Here is a 21,097-nt window from a genome sequence, read left to right as displayed (position 1 = left end):
AAGCCCCACATTGGACTCCTCTGCTAGGAGTCTGCTTCTTCCTCTCCCACTCCCCCTGCTTGTGATCCCTCTCTCGCTGGCTGTCTCTCTCTGTCAAATAAATAAATAAAATCTTAAAAAAAAGAAAAAAGAATACTTATAAGAAATATTACAAAGGATTAATATTTTAACACATTTATAACCCACAAAGCACTGAGAAAAATACCAAGGCCTCAGTAAATATTTTACAGGGTAGAAAATATAACATGTTTCACAGAGTAGAACATGTAATCAATTAGTGTAAGAAAAAGTCTTTAACTTTAAACTCACCAGCGTCCAAAGAAGTAATGAAACTGGAGAAATGAACAACAGAATCATAATACAGCATGTTATGTCCTAGGACAGGAAGAGCTCTTAGAAGAAGAAATCTATGTGTCTCCATCTCTTTATCTCTGGAAGGAGGCTTTGCCTTGTATTCTAAAAAAAAAAAAAAAAAAAGGAAAAAAATGAATAGTATCAAATCAACACGTTGTATACCTTAAACTTATACAATATTGTATGTCAGTTATACCTCAATAAAAAAGAAACGATTATTTTTACTTGTAAAAATCTTGCAAAGATGATTATCTAAGCTAAAGATAATTTTCCTAATTGCAAGAGAATTCATGCTGATGAACTGTTGATAACTAGGTCAGGGACGTCAAAGTCCCTGGGTTAATCATCACATTGGTGGGAAGCTAATTCAGTCTCCAGTGACAAACATTCCAACAGCTTTCCACAGCAAACACATTCAGTCTGAAGCTTGCAGCCCATGGAAAGTAACTTTTAAAGACTGCCTGTGACTGAAAAGCTTTTGGTCCTTTTCAATAAATTGAACAAAACTACAATGACAAGAAATGCATGTTCTTGCATAAATATTAATTTAAACATGGCCTGTGCTCCATGTGCATAGCTTTCTCTCCTTTATGTCTTTGTGATAACGTATATAAACACTACATATCTTTCTTTCTTGTTTCAAAAGACAAAGTAATAACTAGCTCAGTATGGGCATTGGCAATACCACTTGTGTCAATAGACTTAATTCCTCAAAGATTTCCATCACAACGTTACTTATAATTTCCTTCCAATTTTAACCAAAACTAGATTAAAATATTTGGAGGTTTTAATGACTTTAATTCACCTCTCCTGTTTATTCTGCTGTCTCACTGCTGTCTCTTGAAAGGCCTCCCCACAGTTGCTTAGGGACCTCTTAATTGCTAAATTTTATGGGCTGTTTTCAGACTTTCTCTGGCATTTGCTTCTATGGCATTTGGCTTTCTAGAAGCTTCTTTTTGGCTTCCAGAACTCACTCTCTTCCTATGTTTCTTCTTGCTCTATTCACTTTCTTAGTTTTCGTCTTTATGAAACGTGTTTAGCCAGGGTATTCTCTGTGATTGGGTCTTTGGTTTTCTCTTCAGGTGATCTTTTGTACAGTTTCAACTGGTACTTGATGCTGGTGACTCCAAGTCCCCCCTAGACTGGCTCATGAACTACAAACCTTGTGCCAACTTCTACCAGGCATCTCCACTGGTATATCTCCCAGGCATCTCATCCTTAACATTCCTAACCCTGCACTAAACATCCTTCCCATCCAAACTTGCTTCATTCATGTTCTCTCCGTGGATTCATGTTGACATCACCCACATGATGCTTCTCTCCAAAGCTGGGCATCATTCTAGATGCTTTCCCTCATTCTTCTCATGTGATCATTCCGCTTAATGCTTCCTCTTTAGTGCCTTTCAAATCTGTCTTCCTTCATAGAGCACTATTGTCCCTATTTTAACCTTTATCATCTCTCTCCTGGATTATTCATTTATTCATTCATTCAACTGTTCAGTAATTTAATTAAAAACAGATTTAGGCCCTGCCCTGAAATGTGGAAGTAATATGAAAACATTTGGGGACAAGGATTCCCCTACAGAGAAGGCCTCTCTCAGGCCTAAATCAAGAGTGGGAGCCAGTTGGATGAAGAGAGAACTGCATGAGTGAAGTTTCTGAGGCAGGAAAGAGCTCAGAACATTCCAGAAGCTGAGTGAAGACAGTTACTAGAGAGAGTACCATCAGATGAGGATGGAAAGGTGGTCAGGGGCCAGACCCTATAGGTCTGGTAGGCTTTGGTTAGGGGTTTACTGGAGAAAGCTGGGATTTTAAGTAGGGGAGTGACATGATTTATTTAAAAATTTTTAAGAAGATGACTCAACACCATTAGACCACAGATTGGTTGGGATCTTTTTATTTTTTTATTTTTTTTATTTTTTTTTTAAGATTTTTTTATTATTTATTCGACAGAGACAGAGACAGCCAGCGAGAGAGGGAACACAAGCAGGGGGAGTGGGAAGGGAAGAAGCAGGCTCACAGCAGAGGAGCCTGACGTGGGGCTCGATCCCATAACGCCGGGATCACGCCCTGAGCCGAAGGCAGACGCTTAACCGCTGTGCCACCCAGGCGCCCCAATTGGGGTCTTTTTAGATCTTTTAGTAGGACTCCCAGGTACTGCCTCCAGACTGCTGTCTCTGAAACCAGATTAATCCAGGTCAGTCTTTCATTTAACATGCTGTAATGAACTCACTTTCAAGATGAAGTTTAAAATCGTTACATAATAAAGTGCACTTCATTATACAGTCCTTACTTACTTCTTTAGACCTGCCACTCTCTATGAACACCTGTTACTTCTACCACATCAAGCCACCCTGAGTCCCAAAAAGGCCTTGACCTAGGCTGTCACCTCTTCTTGGTCTATTCAGTTCTTCTCATCCCTCAAGATCAGCTCAAGAGGCAGATCCATTGAGAAGCCTTATCCACTAGCCCTTACCCTGAGCTGTGCTGAAGTCCTGGGCCCACCTCCGTCACCGCACTCTTCACCCTGCGTTGTCAAACTTGTTCATGCATTCGTCTCGTCAGCATAGGGAGGGAGGACGGGATGCTGTTAGGCACATCTCAGAGATGCCACATGGATGTTCTTACCAAATGTTGACAGCTTGGCCCATTCTCGTTCTCTGTTTACTAGTACTTCTTGCTCACTAACCCAGAACTGTTCCTAATATGACAATTGCAAGAGTTCAAACCTAATCATTCTTTGATTTATGTATGTCACTTTGCATTTGGCACTTTTCGTTTGTAGAGTCTGTTCAAGTATCTGTCCTTATTTTATCTCTGCTGTGTTTCTGTGAGGATGTGGGACAGCACAGAGCTAGCAGATGAGTTTGGCTTCCTGGTCAGGATGATGGCTTCACTTTGTGGCAGATGGCCTTGGAACACGAGAGTCTACTGTCTTTACATCTGGTGTATTTATATTTGTGTAGCAGCTTTTATTTCCTCTTTGGCCCAAGAGTTATGAAGAAAAATTTTTTTTTTCATTTTGAGATGGTTTGGTTTATTTCTGTGTTTGCTTAATCCTTTTTAAATTAATTTTCTGCATTTGTGGTTTTTAAAATACCACTTTTTTGGTTTTTGTGGGGGATTTTTTGTTATTTTCCGTGTTTCTGTTTGTCTTGTTACATTGGAAAATTCTTCTTTGCTTTTTATTCTAACGATTTGGAGTTTCTATAGTACAGTCCTCTTTACTTGTTTTTAGTCTTTGAGCCTACGTTTTTTTCAACATTAAGGGTAAAATAGTGTCTATTGCCTATTTTGAAATGAGGCATGTTTTTAAGACAGCTTTATTTATGTCATATGCTGATTAGTTGGTGATACTGTGATAGTATTTATTCTGGCTTATTTCAAGGGGAACTTGGAAATTAAGACAAGGCCTATATAGTAGAAGAAATATATACACATAGGACGTTTATCTATCCTATGCCTTATATTTTTTAACATTCTTCTCCTTTCTGTTCCTCATTTAAGATTATGATAGTTTCATCCTGTATTTTTTTTTCCTTCATGATTCAGATCATTTAAAGGGTGAATGCTACCTTCCAAGTGAGCTTTTCTCTATCAGGGACCAAATAGAAAATGATGTAGCTGTCTTGTATTTCTGTTGCATTTGACGTCATGCAAAATGTCTTCACATACATTTCTCCCATTGAACTATGCAGAAGCTCTAGATGTGTTTTTTTTTTTTAATTTCATTGCTTATTTATTTGTCAGAGAGAGAGAGCACAAGCAGGGGGAGCAGCAGGCAGAGGGAGAAGCAGGCTCCCTGCTGAGCAAGGCGCCCAATGCAGGACTTGATCCCAGGGTCCTGGGATCATGACCTGAGCGGAAGGCAGACGCTTAACTGACTGAGCCACCCAGGAATCCTTCCCTAGATGTTATTATCCCCACTTTCTTGTTGATGAAACTCAAGCTCAGAGAAGTTAAGTAGTTGTCTGAGATCCCAAGACACCGAGACCCACTATCATGAACAAACACAGAGGCAGACATTCAAGATGAAGCAAAGCTGAAACTCAAACCTGAATCATTCTGCTTCCAAATCCCAGGGGTCCTTTAGCTACAACCTAGATGGACTCATGGTGTAGGTGATTCTTGGACTGTATGGAGCTGCCATTCAAAGATACCCCAAGGACTAGCCCAGGGCCTGGCACAAGGGAGGGACTGAGTTAATATTTGCTGATCGAATGTGTTAGAATAATCATCCCTTCAAAGCTAGATGACATTGTTTCTCTGGATGTCCAACAGATGGTGCTAAATAGCCAAGGGAAGTCATCACTTCCCTTTGAGTGAGGCCGTGAAATTTCATACAGGTCCTGAAAATTTCAAAAACAATTGATATTAAAAATATAGGAAAACGAAAGAGTTTACAGTGGCTAAAATACTTATACTTATGGACATAGAGAACTAGCATATTTATAAATCAAAACATTTAAATCATTTGTCGTAATTCTTTTTAAACAAAAAAACCCAGAGGTAAAAAGTTAGAATGATTTATATTAATTAATCAATCCAAAGTAAATTCTAATTTCAAGTTAAATGAAAAAATCAGCTTCCTAATTATTTATTAGATTTTGGGGATCCTTCACCACTTCTCTTTAGCATCATATCAGCTTTGTTCCCTCAGCTGTCTCTGGATCCACAGAAAGCTTTCGTAGAGTTCATGGTACCTTGCCCATCCCTCTGTGGGAGCTGAGTGGGAGTGCTTTTCCCAGGGAAGCTTATTGGCTTTTCTTCTTGAGGACAGAGATCACACCTTGCTTATCTTCATAAGTACTTTGGACCATAAATGTGAATGGATTAAAAGTCTAAGCCCTTAACTCTGGCCCAGTATAGTTTTGAGAGGTAGCAGGTCATGTAACACTTGAAGAGGAATGTTCTTATCCTAATTTGTGGGTCCCAGGAGGACAGGTGAGAGAGCCTAACTAAGGGGACAGGAAAATGTTCCTTCCCCTCCAGATAGAACACATAAGCCTTGTGACTGTGTGTATTCATTGATTCATTGACCTCCTGAGGTAGACTTGAAAACACACTTGTGTTTGAATCACTATTATCTCCTCCTCTTTTAAAATAATTTTCTATGCTGCTCAGGTGGGGAAAGGAGTTATATAAGGATGAGATTTTATTAAGTAGCACTTAATCTCCAAATCATATAATAACGGGGTTTTTATTTATTTATTTTTAAGATTTTATTTATTTATTTGACAGAGAGACAGCCAGAGAGAGAGGGAACACAAGCAAGGGGAGTGGGAGAGGAAGAAGCAGGCTCATAGCGGAAGAGTCTGATGCGGGGCTCGATCCCATAACGCCGGGATCACGCCCTGAGCCGAAGGCAGACACAACGACTGAGCCACCCAGGCGCCCCAATAACAAGGTTTTAAAATGCATTTTATGATGCCTGAAGATTATTACAGGGTCAGCTAAGTATTAATCACCTGCTGGATGTTGAGAACTATGGTAAAAAGAAGTGTAAAACCTCTGTGGTCAAAAGAATTATAAAAGAGAAGTGTTTCCCCTTGAAGCTTTTTGTCAGTTATGGGAATTATAGCATATTGCACATGTAATCATTAGAGTCCAGTGTGAGACAGCCCCGATTAAAGTGCTGGAATTTTTAAGGATTAAAAGCTGATTAAGGAGGAAGAGCCATCATTATTGGGCATTTAAGTTTCAGCCACTGTATTGGGTAATTTTTAGTTATTATTTTTATGTAAGCACCAAAAACTCCTGTGGGATAGCTAATTATCTCCATCCTGCAGAAAAGGAAACTGAAGCTCAGAAAGTTTAAGCAGCTTGGGGTGCCTGGGTGGCTCCGTCAGTTAAGTATCCGACTCTTGATTTCAGGTCGGGTCTTGATCTCAGGGCTGTGAGTTCAAGCCCTTACTTCAAAAAAAAAGAAAGAAAGAAAGAGAGAGAAAGAAAGAAAGAGAAAAGAAAAAAGAAAAGAAGGAAGGAAAGAAAAAGAAAAAGAGAAAGTTTAAGCAACTTGTGCAGGTCATGTAGTGAATAGCAGACACGGCTAAGATTCAACCTCTGATCTCCTGTAACCTACTAAGTCTATAAATTATCTTCCCGTCTCCCTCCAGGACCATTCAGAATGGGCTGATACAATTAGCAAATCTTCCTGGCCAGGGTGTAGCTTAAGTTTAAAGGGTTCCGTAGAAGATTGGATCAGTAGATGGGAGGCAGATGTGTCTGTGTTAGCATTTTGGAAGGAAAAGAGATGGAAAACTCAAAGTGGTAATTAAAGAACATTTAATGAAGGGACTGTTTCCAGGGTGGGGATGGTTATGGGAACCTGCAAGGGAATGAGGCCCTCAGAACAGTTACCACCTCCAGACCTGAGGGGACTAGGGGAGAGAATGACATGGCATGAACCTAGTGTGGCTGTGGGAGGAGAGATGCCCCCAGCAGCTATGGCCAAGGTTAGAGGGTCCCCTGCCAAACTGCATCTAGGTGGTGAAGGAATGGAGTAAGGGTTGAGGAAGCAAACCCAACCTCCCTTTCCTCAGGTCTCCAGATTTCCCGTTCATCCTCCCCTGGGCCAAATGCATGGGAAATCAAAGGGCATGGTACAGTCTGTAGAGGTCAGCCTCAGAGTGCAGAGCAGAGAAGAATGGAGAATGGATGTGGAGCAGAGAACATCCCGCTCCTGTTATGGTAGGGAGAGTAACAGCGCGTGCCCAGCCGCAGGACGAGGAGTGAGGCTTGGCCTCGGTAGGGGCCTGTGCCAAGCAGCCTCACCGTGTGGAGGGGCCGATCCAGGAGCAGCCTCACTGTGTGGAGAGGCTGACAGGGGAGGGGCATGAGGTTGGATAGGCATGTCCCAGATGGCAAGTAAAGACACTTGATCTTGGGGCGCCTGGGTGGCGCAGTCGTTAAGCGTCTGCCTTCAGCTCAGGGCATGATCCTGGCATTCCAGGATCGAGCCCCACATCAGGCTCCTCTGCTAGGAGCCTGCTTCTTCCTATCCCACACCCCCTGCTTGTGTTCCCTCTCTCGCTGGCTGTCTCTGTCAAATAAATAAATAAATCTTTAAAAAAAAAAAAAAGACACTTGATCTTAACTTGATGCTCTGTAGTAAGCCAGTTTTGTTTCACATATGCCAGTGTTAATTTATTTCTTTTATAGGCCTGAGAGCTAGGGAGACATCCTAGAAGAATGGTAAAGGGAAAGAAGGCAGGGGACACAGCAGAATGTTTGTGGCTACCTGCCCCTCCCCTAGGAGTGTGCAAGTGAGTGTGCGGGTTCCCCTGCAGGGTTCACTTGGCTTTTTCTGTGTTCCAGTGACCTATGGGATGATGAGCTCCAGTGTGTACTACTACACCCGGATCATGTCACAACTCTTCCTAGACACCCCAGTGTCCAAAACAGAGAAAACAAACTTTAAAACTCTTTCTTCAATGGAAGACTTCTGGAAGGTATTTGCAAATGACTTTCAAAGCATTTCTTTCCCATTGAAAATGGTTTGTTTGGCTTCATAAATTCAAGTTAGCAGTATCTCTAGGACCCCCTTTGTGCTTGACGTTGTATGAGGTGTAGGTTATGGTGAGTTGATAGAAGTTATGGTTCTGTTGAGAACCTGGTGTGTGCCTTGCACCGTGCTGAGTGTTTCATGATCGCATGGTAACCATACGAGGTAAGGGCTAATGTTACGCCCCGGTGGTAGTTGAGGAGACAAAGATTCAGCATGCTTACACATAGTTAGGGAGTAAGAAAAATGGACTTGTTTCTAGCCTGACAGGCACTTCCTCACCCTAGTCTATAATTCACTCAGTCATTCATGATTCAGTAAATATCTGTTGAGTATCTCCTAGGATATACGGCCCATAAGGGCAAAATTTGGTTGTTTTGTCTTGCTTTGGTTTTTGTCTTTGGTCTCTTTGTTGAGGATGGCATGTACCCTAGAACAGTGCCTGATACAAGGCAGGCATGTTCTTTCAAAGATCTCTAATGTGGAATTCAATCCAACCCCTTCCCAAGTTGTCACAAAATCCAGCATAGTAACCAAGGATAAGCTACGAGTGATACCGTAGGAGAAATGTTACACTGATCTGGGAGGTATGGTGCTCAGAACCTAAAAAAATTGGAAGGGACACTGGAGGGGAAAGAATTGTTTCTTCCTGCAGAGATGCTTTCTAAAACTCTTACTAAGCCCTGAGGACAGAGCTGGTGGTTGTAAAGATAGAGGAATCTGGACCGTATGAACCCATCAATACCAATGCCTAAAAATACTTGGCATCCAAAACCATGCATGTAAGATAGGACTCTCTCCCTCCTCAGCAGAGCAAATTGGTCCACCTCTATCGACTGTCTAATAAGGATAAGACACTGAGAAATAGCTGCTTCTTCCCTATAGGCAAACTAATGGGAGACTTCTCCTGTAGCCACAATTCCGTGGTAATGAATGCCAGGCTCTACGAGCAGGGGCAGGGGCAGCTACAGAGTTTACCATATGACAAAATAATCCAGACACTTAAAAGATCCACCAGGCGGCAGACTGGCAATCAAAACTGTAGTCTTTTTCTCTCCAAACAAGTTTGGAACCTTGGGGAATGCTGTTTTAATAAGGAAAAGTAAAATTGATCATGGTTGTGGATTGATGTCAACCACCTCCCCCCTCCACCACCTTCATTCCTAGCGCAAAAATCAGAGTTGCCATTTATTAAGCACCCACTGGGTACCAGGGTAGCAGCCATGCAGAGAATGGATATAATCGATGCAGGAACCTTGGCTCAAAGTTGGATCCTGCTCAAGGCCTCACAGCTAACAAGCAACGCTGCAAGATCCAACCCAAATCTTTCTGACAGCAAAACCCACCCTTGTCACTCTACCGTGTTTACAGAGTTGCCAAACTGTTGGTCATGCAAACATTCCAGGAAAGAGCAAAGCAGTCATTAAGCTTGGGGCTTTTCAAAAAAATTTTCACAAATGTTTCCTTGGTTTTCAGTTCACAGAAGGTGCCTTGTTGGATGGGCTGTATTGGAAGACACAGCCCAGCAACAGAAGCGAAGCTGACAACCGAAGCTTCATCTACTACGAGAACCTCCTGTTAGGGGTGCCCCGTATCCGGCAACTCAAAGTTAGAAATGGATCCTGTTCTATTCCCCAGGACTTGAGAGATGAGATTAAAGAGTGCTATGACGTCTACTCCGCCAGTAGTGAAGACAGGGCTCCTTTCGGTCCAAGAAACGGAACTGCGTAAGTGTCTGTGCCCAGCGGCCATGCGCGCCGCGACTTCTCATTCACTCATTCATTCATTCATCCATCCATTCATTCATTCATCCTCTAACCCCTTAACCAAGGACTTAAACCGTCGTACCTGGTTGAATATTTTACTCTTTCTCATATCATTAAGAAGGGAAGTGGCAACTACTACCAGATGCTATTTAAGAGGTGACTTCATGTATTATCTCATCTGCTTTTCACAAAACAACCTGAAATATGTGTCATCTCCATTTTGTCTATGAAAAAACTAAGGCTCACTTACCCAAAGCATCACAGCTTGTAAATGGAACCAAGCTGGGATTTAACCAGCCTGACTCCAAAACCCATGTTTCTTCCACTAAACCACATTTCTTCTTCCATTTTAATTACACTGTTGGGGTGGCTCGGGCCACCCTCAGCTCCTCATCCGTATTCAAGCTTCTAGAGTGCAGGGACTATACTTTGTTCACTGCTGTATTCTCAAAGCCTTGACCACACTGCCTGGTAACTAAAGCTGCTCAGTAAATAGCCACCATAGTGATTTCCACAACAAGATGGACTGCCATGTATCTAAACCATCCCTTGATTCTGCCCTATTCTCAGGTTACTCCCATTTCTCCTTCCCTTGAACTCCACAAGCTTCTGGAAAGAATAGCCTTCACTTGCCACCTCCATTCCCTTACCATTGATTCACCCCTTAAATCTTAAACCCTGTGTCTCTGACATTTCTCTTGGAAGCCACCAATGGATTTGTTGAGTTTGCCAACCCAATGACCAATTCTTGGTCTTCATCCCATGCAACCTCTGCACAACCCGGCCGTGCTGATTGCTCATTCTTTTGATTTCTGAGAGTGACACTAAACTTTGGGTTCCCTTCATTCTGTAATCCTTCTCTAATTCTCCCGCTTCTCTCTTACTCCTAGGTTCTGGCAGGTACCAATATTCAGAGCTCTAAATTTTCTTTCTTTACATTCTTTCCCTTGGCACTCCAGTGGCTTCCTCTCTCATGTCTATTTGATAATTTATCATTTCTGCAACAAATATATGGAATGTTACATTGTGCCAGCATTTTCTCAGCAAAGTCTCCCTCTTCTAGAAATACCCTTGGTGCTGGCTGGGTAACAAAGCAGCAGGAAACAAGACAGAAACAAATCCCTTGTCTTCACAGAGCTTAATAGGAAACCAAAAACAAATTGTATCCTACCTATGTCCTACCAGCTCTTTTGCATTATCCAAAAGGGGTCTCCAGTCATTTTTCAGATGTCCCTTCTTCCTCTCTCCAGCTTCCAAATCAGAGGCCACATTCTGCCAACAGTCACTGCAGTGTCCTGTGTTCATCCTTCCTGTCTGTCTTCTTGTCTTCCTATCATTGCTCTGGTTCAGGCCTCATCATCACCTCTGGGTTATTGCAGGCACGGCTGTCAGAGCCCCCAGGACCACTCCCAGGTTCAGGGATGTGCTGGAAGGATTCACAGGATTCGTCCTCTAGTCACGGCTAAGCTTCAATGCAATGAAAGGATAAAAGCAAAAGCAGCAGAGGGTTCAGGCACATGGAGCAAAGTTTGTAGGAAACTAAGCGCAGGCTTCCAAAAGTCCTCTCCCAAAGAAGTCACACAGGACATGCTGAATTCCTCCAGTAACGAGCTATAACAACATGTATAAAGTGTTGTCTCATTAGAGACTCAGGGCCGGAGGTAGTCACTGGCTGCTGGTCACATAGGCAGCCACTGCCTAGCAGGTACTAAAATCCCAGACTCCCAGAAGGAAAGTGGGCATTGGGCACAAGCCACTGGGTTTGTGCAGACAGCCTAGGCATGGCCACTCTTCCCAGTCACACAACGTTTTCGTTGTTTTTTTTTAAAGATTTTATTTATGTATTAGAGAGAGCACATGCATATGAGCGGGGGGTGGGGTGGGGTGAGAGCGTGAGGCAGAGGGAGAGGAAGAAGCAGCCAGTCGGGCACTTTTTGTATCAGTGTAAGGAGCTGTTTATCAGTCATGTTCCGAATGCTAAGCAAGGCACAACCTTGCAAGCAGGCCTTTCTAGGGAAAGGCCGTTTCAGACCCGCTGTGGCCACTTTTTTCTACACATGAGCCCTCTGTTCTCACCACTCTAGTCTTTCCTGCAGCCACCAGAGGAACCCTGTTCTGTGCCTCTCAGTAACCTTCCCTCAGTGACCCCTTCCTGCTGGCTCTTTACCATCTGATCACAGTCTACCTGTCAGCCTTCTTTCTTCACATTACGCGAGCTACCAGCTGGGTGCCTCGTACTTCTCCAGCCCTGCCTGGCTCAGGCTCGAAAATGCCCTTCCCATCTTCTGGTGCCTGCCTGACTCCTATTTGCCTTTCACAGCCCAGGTCCACTGTGGCTTGTTTCAAAAGCTTTCTCCGATGCGCCTTTCCTGTCACCGGACTCCCGGACAAGGATAGCTTTCCTCTGATCTGCCTGAGCCATTTCTCTTACTCCTCTGATGGATATCATCCATCTACATTGCATTTTAATTGTTTCATTACTTTTCTCTCCCTATTTACTATATATTTGAGAGAGAAAGGAACTTGCTTCATCCTTATTTTTTTTTTAATTTTTTATTTATTTGACAGAGAGAGACACAGTGAGAGAGGGAACACAAGCAGGGGGAGTGGCAGAGGGAGAAGCAGGCTTCCCGCAGAGCAGGGAGCCCTATGCGGGGCTTGATCCCAGGACCCTGGGATCATGACCTGAATAGAAGGCAGACACTCAATGACTGAGCCACCCAGGGGCCCCTGATTCATCCTTATATCCTCATTTATGCCAAAGAAGCATCTGGTTCCTAAGAGAGCCTCTGTCAATATTTGTGGATTAAATTCCCAAATGCCCTGGGGCACCTGGGTAGCTCAGTCGGTCAAGTGTCAGACTCTTGATTTCAGCTCAGGTCATGATCTCAGGGACCTGAGATCAAGCCACGTGTTGGGCTCTGCACTGGTCATGGAGCCTGCTGAAGATTCTCTCTCTTTCTCCCCCTCTCCCTCTGTTTCCCACCACTCTCTCTTACTCCCCTTCTCCCCCTCTTAATTTGAGAGGAATTAATTGATTAATTAATTCCTAAATGCCCTGTGGAGTCTTGTTCATTTGCCGACAGTGGTACTTGATGAACTTGTACCTCTTGGCTGCAGTTTTCTCTGAGAGCCTAGAGTCATCTAGCCCCTGAGTATAGTTACCCAGGGAAGACAACCATATAAACTAAGGGCTGAGAGACAGATTCTGGAGACAGGCAGTCCTGGTATAGGTTCCTGACAATACCCTCGAAAGCTTTGAGACTGAGTTGACCTCACTAAGCTTCAGGGCCCTCATTCCTAAAATGGGGATAATAAATGTATGAGAATTAAATACGAAAACACGAAGCACCACACCAAGCACATTACCCAGCTTGGTAAGACTTATACTGATTTATTCCATACTCTGTCTTACCAGGAACCAACTGTCTTTGAATTTGCTGTAAGTGTTCCACTGATTTTATCTGTTTCATTTCCATTTTGTTTTTTCATTAGTTGGATCTACACAAGTGAAAAAGACTTGAACGGTAGTAGCCACTGGGGAATGATTGCAACCTATAGCGGAGCTGGCTATTACCTGGATTTGTCACGAACAAGAGAGGAGACGGCTGCTCAGGTTGCTAGCCTCAAGAAAAATGGCTGGCTGGACCGAGGAACCAGGGCAACGTTTATTGACTTTTCAGTGTACAACGCCAACATTAACCTGTTCTGTGTGATCAGGTGTGTACCAGGGGCACTGATCCGTCCCATGTCTGTGTATTTGTAGGTACATCCTAGTCTGGAGAGAGATCAGGAAACCATTGCTGCAGTTGGCTAAAAGAGAGTGCCAAGAATCAGACCCGAGAGCAAGGGAAGGGTGAAAACCAAAGGCTTAGTGGGATAAATATATTTGGTGGAAGGGAGTTAGGATCCTAGAATATTATGAGTTGGGAAGAAACTTAAGTCTGGTCCAAGTTTATCCCAAAGCTGGAACCTTCCCAGAAAAAGCACTGTGTTCTGTTAACATGTGTTCTTACTCATGATAAGGATGATCATGAGTGGCCTCTGGCCACCAAATCTTGACTCATTGCCTGAGTTTCCCATTCTCAGATGAGGCCCATGCTATTTTAGAACACAAGCACAGCAGGCAGGGGCTATGCCTAGGTTCATGAGGATACCCACGTATCTGCAGACACACAAGATTCACCAAAGGCACATGAGGTTCCTTCTAAGATCCTGTGACATTGCTATCATGATCACCCTGGGCAGTAGTGAGAAAACTGACGAAACTCCTACGTGCTTGTCTGGGGCCTTTTGTTCATTCATTCATTTATTCAGCAAACATTTATCGGACACTTAATATGTGCCAGGCACTGTTCTCAGCTCTTGGGACACATCAGTAAACAAAATAAAGATCCCTGCTCTTGCAGAGCTTGCACTCAACCAGGAGGAGAGAGATAATAGACAATAAACAATAAACAATAGAAACAAATTAATTAAAAAGTATACTAGAAGGTAACATGTACTATAAAAAAAGAAAAAGTAGAACAAGGCAAGGGGGATATAGGGTTACCCCATTTAATCCTCCTGGTGAACGTGTCAGCAACACCTAGACATCGCTGGCATGAATTTCTTGCACATATATTTACCAACCAAATAAGGATACATTCTCATAATATCCTTATTTTGTGATCATTTTTGAGGCTAAACGCACATCAGCTTTACATGGCCAGTTGGATTTTTCCAGACCGTGTATTTAACAACTTTTGAGGGAAACACTATCACATTAAGTCCAATAAGAGTTATTACTAGAAATGAATGAAAATCAATTGCACTCATTATTGAACTATTGAATGATTTCAGTGCGGATAGAGAGAGGATAAAAGCGGGCACTCAACTCTGATTGCCATTGAAGGGAATATCTATAGAAGGTCTTGAGTATGTCCTCCACGTCCTCCCCATACTTTACGAGTGAATATTGTCAAGGCAGTTACTTCATTTATCCGTGCTGCTGTCTACGTTTCTGGAGGGGCTGACGGATGCAGGGCCAGAGCAGGACAGAGAGAGAGGACTGGGCACAGAGAGGCTACTTTCTGCCCTTCCGAGTTCACGCTGAGGCTGTGACGAGGCACTTCATTTCAGTATTGCTTCCTGAGTTTTTGGTTCTTACCCCTCTTCTCTAACACATCGAATAGGAAAAAAAAACAACAAAAAAACCAGGAGATTGACAGTGAGGAAGGAAGAATTTTCACCCTTCTTTGACCAGTTCTAATTGGCCATAGTCTCTGCCTGGACCTGATTATTGCTCGTGCTTGAGTCCTAGACACTCAGGCTCCAGGTGTGGCCACCCGTCCTGTAGTGGGAGAGATGGTTATACTAACAGTCAACTGAAGGTCTTTTACAGGTCTTAAAGTGAAGGAGCTAGATATATTCTACTCCTAGTTTGATAGGGAAGCTGTACCATTAAATGAGTCATTTAACTTTCTCACTATGACACCTACAAAATGGGAATTTGGCAAGAAACATCCTCACTTCAGTTATGCTAAAACACTAAACATCTGTGCCGTCAGTATGAATGTAAAAAAATACATGTTACTGTTTTAGACTATCAGACATTCACCGAACACCTATTAATGATAAGGTTCTGGGAAGGGTAGAAAGAATAGCCCCTAGGGCAAATTATTCAATGCTAGTTAGGTGATACCAAATGAATGAAGGAGAAACCCAGTTTGTGTATATATACACATGCATGCATATATATAGACACACACGTATACACACACACACACACACACACACACACACATCTACTTCTCAACAGGCCATACACGTTTAATGCAGGAGTTATATTTCTCAGGTTCTTCATTGCCTCGTTAAATTACTTGTATTTAATAGAAGTCCTAGAAAGGCCTATTTGTTGATTAACTTCTACATTAAGAAAAAAAACCCCAAACTAGAGCATTTTTAGCAGTATGAGTACCAGAGGGGAGACTCAGGAGGAATAGTCTCTTTAGGAGGGCGTGGGAAACCTTGTTCCTTTGGGGCACAGAATTGTGCAAGTACGAAGCTGTGATCAAAAGTATTCTGCCGCTAGTTTGGGGTGACTTGTGGTTGCAGTTGTAATCCCTCATTAGTGCAGGGACAGAACAGGTGGATGTCCTTTCCTGGCTGCATCCATGTGCTGTTGTTGTTACTGTTTTAATTGTTCTTATTGTAACGCAGGTTATTGGTTGAATTCCCAGCAACAGGCGGTGTGATCCCATCTTGGCAGTTTCAGCCTGTAAAGCTGATCCGCTCTGTCACAACTTTTGATTTCTTCCTGGCAGCCTGTGAGATTATCTTTTGTTTTTTTATCCTTTACTATGTGGTGGAAGAGATATTGGAAATTCGCATTCACAAGCTACACTATTTCAGGAGTTTCTGGAATTGTCTGGATGTTGTGATCATTGTGGTAGGTTTGAGAACACCACCAAATTCCCTATAAAAACATGTTAATGAGAGTCCTTGATCTGTCTCCTCAGTATTGTGGACCCTGACATTCCTGCAGGAGAATCTGAACGTTCTCCTCTGCTATGTCAACGTCAGTGTTATGCATTACTTCCTCATTGTGCGTGAGTAACCCTTCTGAATACAGAAGGAGAGAGGTACTTATGAGAAGCTGTCAATTAGCCACACTGATAACAAGAATAACTTCGTGGGGCACCTGGCTGGCTCAATTGGAAGTGCATGTGACTCTTGATCTTGGGGTCATGAGTTTGAGCCCCACATTGGGTATAGAGATGACTTAAAAATAAATCAATAAATATTTTAAAAAATGAAAGAGATCCATATATGCTGAAACAGCTAGAGTTCCAAGACATTAAAAAAAAAAAAAAAGAATAGCTTAGTAATTCATATTTGGCTTTGGCATGCCATATGAGACATGAGGGAGAAAAGAATGTTTTGTTTATTCTTTTTTTTTTGTTATTGTTAATGATATTTTTCTTCAACTACTAGCAAAAAATTATTTTGTATTTTTCTGCTCATGTGTCAAGTTACAGCAAGAAGAAATGTCTTGAAAATATTTGGGGTGGCAGAGAAAACCTTCCTGCAGTTTAAAATTTCCTGCCAATAGTTCAGTGTACAAAATACCTTTGAGGGACTATCAGGGTTTTCTGTATCAGGTGCAAGAAATCAGAAGGCAGTGAGGACAGAGTCGAGACTATGAAACCTTGTAGCTCCCCTGCCTGCCCTTGACTCTGTTATAACTCATTACACTTGTTCAACATGGCTTCCCTTCCACATCATCCTCATCACTTCCTTCCAGGGGCCTCACTGGGGAAATGCATTTTTGCAAACTTTTCTCCCTTCAGCAAGAACACATAATCTTTTGCTGAGTCGTGTTACACACTGAAGCAGATAAGGACATGCTTGATTATTAGGTGCCTAAAAGTCCATCCTTTCCGCTGTCTGCTCACAGAGGTGCCCCCCTGAAATCTCAGTAAGTGGTGCATTATTCTATCAGCGTTCTCTCTTCTGTTACCCTACTTCTTGGCCATTATTGTCCCCCTGCCCCTAACAACCAAAAATTCATTTGGGCTTCGTGAAGCATTTACATCAAGTCATTTTCAAAGCATCACTAGAATTAGTCGGCAAAATATAGAAACTATGCTTTGAAATATCTTATTAAGATGTTTTAAATACACAAAAATGTTATTTATATGTGAGTAAAAGAATGCTTAAGGCATTGAAAAGAACTATATAGATCTATATTGCATGACAATAATATTAACTGGGGCAATAGTAATAATATTGCTAACGCTTTAGAAGTTGTGTGTGTCAGGCATAGTTCCACGTGCTTTTCACATCCAGACGTACCCTCCGATTTCACCGTGACCTTAGTTACTCTGCCACTGCCTCTCAAGCCACATGCATGTGGACTTCAGAAAGAGCTTTTACTTAAAATACAAATTCCTATAGAATACGGGGTGGAACCCATTTGACCCTGATGCATTTAGAAGTGCATCCCTTCTTTCATGATGGCTGTGTAACATCACACAGTTCCTGTAAGTAAACTCTTGATCCCCAAGTTCTCAGTATATTAATAACAGTAACAAAGGAATTTCACCATTTAAGGAAGCAGGAGAGGCAAGGATACTGGAAGTAATTTTTCAAAATATTTCTATACTGCAAGATGGAAGAGTGTGGTCCATATACCTTGAAAATTATTCTAGAAAACAATTATCTTTTGGAACTCTAAGGTTGCAAACCCTGCCTTTTTAGTTTATATGGATATATTTATAGTTCGGTCATTGAGAATAATGGTAAAAAGGTGAGTGTGATATTATGCTAATTGATGGCAGGTTTATTTGGGTTTCAACCAAATATCTTCAGTATCAGCAAAAGAGTAGTCGGTGGCAATCAACCTGTTCGATTACATCCACCTATCAGTGAAAACGTTAACAACACACCCTAATGTATTCCATTTATTTATAAACGGGGTGTGTTTGTGTGTGTGTGTGTGTGGTATAATAGGTATATTTGTAAAAACATACAGAATATAGAATTTGAAAGATTGGGTTAAAAAAATACAAATAGAATTCTAACACTTTCTTTTCACTTGGGTAGAAGTTTTCATTTTTTATTTCCACACCCTGGGTAATGGCCTTGTACCCACTTCGGAGAAAATAGCTGTTGATATCATGGAAATTGAGAATAGTTTCTTTGGCTCAGCAGCCACAACATTTTGCAAGTATTTCTTTGAAAACTTGCTTCACTGTGCTATTGTTCTTATTTTTTTTAACTCTTAGTACTGCCAAAACAACAATTCAGACAGTGTGCTTTTGTAAAGAATAAGGAAGGGCTACTGGAATCCTCCTTCTCCTTTGAAACCTTCTCTGACCCAGCAGAAGTGAGGGCACGCCTTTTGCTCACCCTCCAAAATAAGCCCTCTGCTCCCCGGGACCTACAACCCCAGGAAAAAAGCAAAGGAATTTTTACCGGGCTAGGGCACACCTGAAACTTGAAAAGTAATTATACCCTAAATATAAATATAACATCTTGGAATCACTTTGAAATTATTTTCCCTGTTTTCCTTTTGTTTCTTTAACAAAGCCTCTGAAATCTGTGGGCTTTCTTTAGTCAACCTATTTGACCTAAACAGTCTTTCTAGCAGAATTACTGATAAAAGGAAGAGTATTAAGGAGTCTAAATTTGGGGCCCCTAGTGGCTCAGTCGATTGAGCGTCTGCCTTCAGCTCATGTTATGATCCTAGAGTCCAGGGATTGAGCCCCACGTTGAGCTCCATACTCAGCGAGGAGCCTGCTTCTCCCTCTCTCTCTGCTCCACCCCCTGCTCGTGCTCTTGCTCTCTTACTCTCAAATAAACAAAATCTTTTAAAAAAAAAAATCTAAATTCAAATAATTTTGTTGATTGGTAGGTTTCAAGGGTGAAAATGATTAATTCATTTATACAAGAAATATTTTTTGAGCATCTACTATGTACCTGGCGTTGTTCTAGGCGTGGGGTATATAGGACTGAACAAAACAACCCTTCTGAAGCCCTTCTGAAGCTTATATTAAGGAAGGGAAGTTCTTTTGTAGATAGGAATGAGAATCTCAGGAGGACATAACTCAAGGGCTTACAAAATCTCGTTCCCTCATCTGTTTTCTCTCATCCTCTATTTTGAAGAAAAATTCTCTAGGAAATTCAGTGTATTGATACAATATTGACATCGTATAAAGGATCACATCCTGGGTACAAAGCAATTGTCCCTAGTGAGAGTTGGGTAAAGAGTTATTGTTGTTCAGTCAGTCAACCCTTCCCTCTCAACTAAGCCAAGATAGAGAAACATTTTCAGTATATTCCAGAGAACTCAAAAGGAAATATCCCACCACCAGCACAAAAATATAAGATTTGCTCTGGGAATCCTTCACAGAAGAAGAAAAGGTGGTAAGGTTGACTCTGTCAGCTGTAGTCGGTAGCCAGGCAGGTCTTTGCTATGCTGATCACCTGGAGCCGAGGTCAGGACAGCTATCTCAAGAAGGGCTAATGAAGAGGTCTTAGACCATCGTGCATGAGAAGAGAAAGGGAATGGACAGCAAAGGTCTCAGCACCTGAGACAACCCACCTGCTATGGCTTCAGACCCCACAGGAGGCCCAGGTTGTAATGGTTAACCTCTAGCACTTTCCATGCCTACACATTAATCCAATGGTGATGGTTGCAAGTCGGGCCCAGTGTTCTCACACCTGGTTTTAGAGCCCAGAACTGAAGCCGATGTGAAAAGTTGCATGGTTGTGAGTTATGGGACAGAGATGAGCAGGAAAGAAACCCTTGGCTTACATATATTCCCACTGCAAGTTCTCCTGAGCCCTCTCTGACCATCATCCCCACCATCTTTTAAGACCAAGCATCTTCTTTCCTCTTAAAAGCACTCTTTTGAGATATGTCTTTTTTCACCCTTCACCTTATGTTGTGTGAAGCCAACTCCTAAGTAGGTTTTTGCGTTACTTATTTTTGTGTGTGTACCTGGTCTTGAGCCAGAGAACACGTTTCTTGAGAACAGAGTTTGTGCATTTTACTTCTGTTTGTTCCTCTTGGCCCCTGGCACAGTGCTATGTATATAGATACTCACTTGTATTTGTTGAATAGTGGAAAAAAATGTATGGCTGGCAATTGAAAAAAACAAACAAAAAAGCAAGATGAGGCTGTGAAAGCAGGAGGTAGAAAGTGATTTAAATGAGGGTGGCAGAAAAAAAAAAGGCATTCCTATTTGAGTTTGAGTTTGTAATATAGCAACATATCGTGTGTGTGTGTGTGTGTGTGTGTGTGTACACAAGCTTCCGTGTGGCCTCCGGTGCGTACACACACACTCATTGGATCTCTCTTCCTAGCTGAGGGAATACAGGTGGTTTATTGTTACACCTGTTTTATGGCTGTGCTCAACACTTGTATGTATGAGTGATTTGGATAAGTAGATTGGTGAGCCCTAGGAGTAATACATGGGTAAGGAAAAATAGTCATTTAAAGTTTCTAAAACACTGTAATGATATATAACCCTTTTGTTTTCCAGCTATCAGTGGTAGCTGTAGGAATTAACATATACAGAACATCAAATGTGGAGGTGCTCCTACAGTTTCTGGAAGATCAAAATACTTTCCCCAACTTCGAGCATCTGGCATACTGGCAAATACAGTTCAACAATATAGCTGCTGTCATCGTATTTTTTGTCTGGATTAAGGTAATTTACAAATTTCATATTCTGGATTTTCAATAATACTTTTCTTTTTACTAACGTGAGTCACACAAAATGCTGGAGGACTTGAGTTTGCGTTTGTGGCCGGATTCAAATAGCCAGCCATAGCCACTTCCTACTTTGCAAGGATACTCGCAGGACCCATGTGATCCTTCCTCTCACTGTGAACGGTGCTTCCTATGACGTGACCTGAACTCTTGCAAGACCTGTCCCTGCAAGGTTGTTTAACAAATGCAATAAGACCTGGGCCTAGGGCTACA

At 42.1% G+C, this 21,097-nt stretch overlaps 1 protein-coding gene across 1 annotated transcript in view; it reads left to right on the top strand.

Moving 5' to 3' along the window:
- PKD2 (polycystin 2, transient receptor potential cation channel) overlaps positions 1-21,097 on the top strand; it is a 52,176-nt gene that overhangs the window by 12,739 nt on the left and 18,340 nt on the right. The window contains exons 3-7 of the mRNA XM_034671547.1: positions 7,672-7,805; positions 9,335-9,585; positions 13,120-13,344; positions 15,826-16,054; positions 20,655-20,822. Of these exons, the coding sequence (XP_034527438.1) occupies positions 7,672-7,805; positions 9,335-9,585; positions 13,120-13,344; positions 15,826-16,054; positions 20,655-20,822 (1,007 nt within the window). The remainder of the gene's footprint in view (positions 1-7,671; positions 7,806-9,334; positions 9,586-13,119; positions 13,345-15,825; positions 16,055-20,654; positions 20,823-21,097) is intronic.

The sequence above is a fragment of the Ailuropoda melanoleuca genome, chromosome 11, assembly GCF_002007445.2.
Source record: "Ailuropoda melanoleuca isolate Jingjing chromosome 11, ASM200744v2, whole genome shotgun sequence".
NCBI lineage: Eukaryota > Metazoa > Chordata > Mammalia > Carnivora > Ursidae > Ailuropoda > Ailuropoda melanoleuca.
This window is presented reverse-complemented; position numbering and strand designations above follow the sequence as displayed.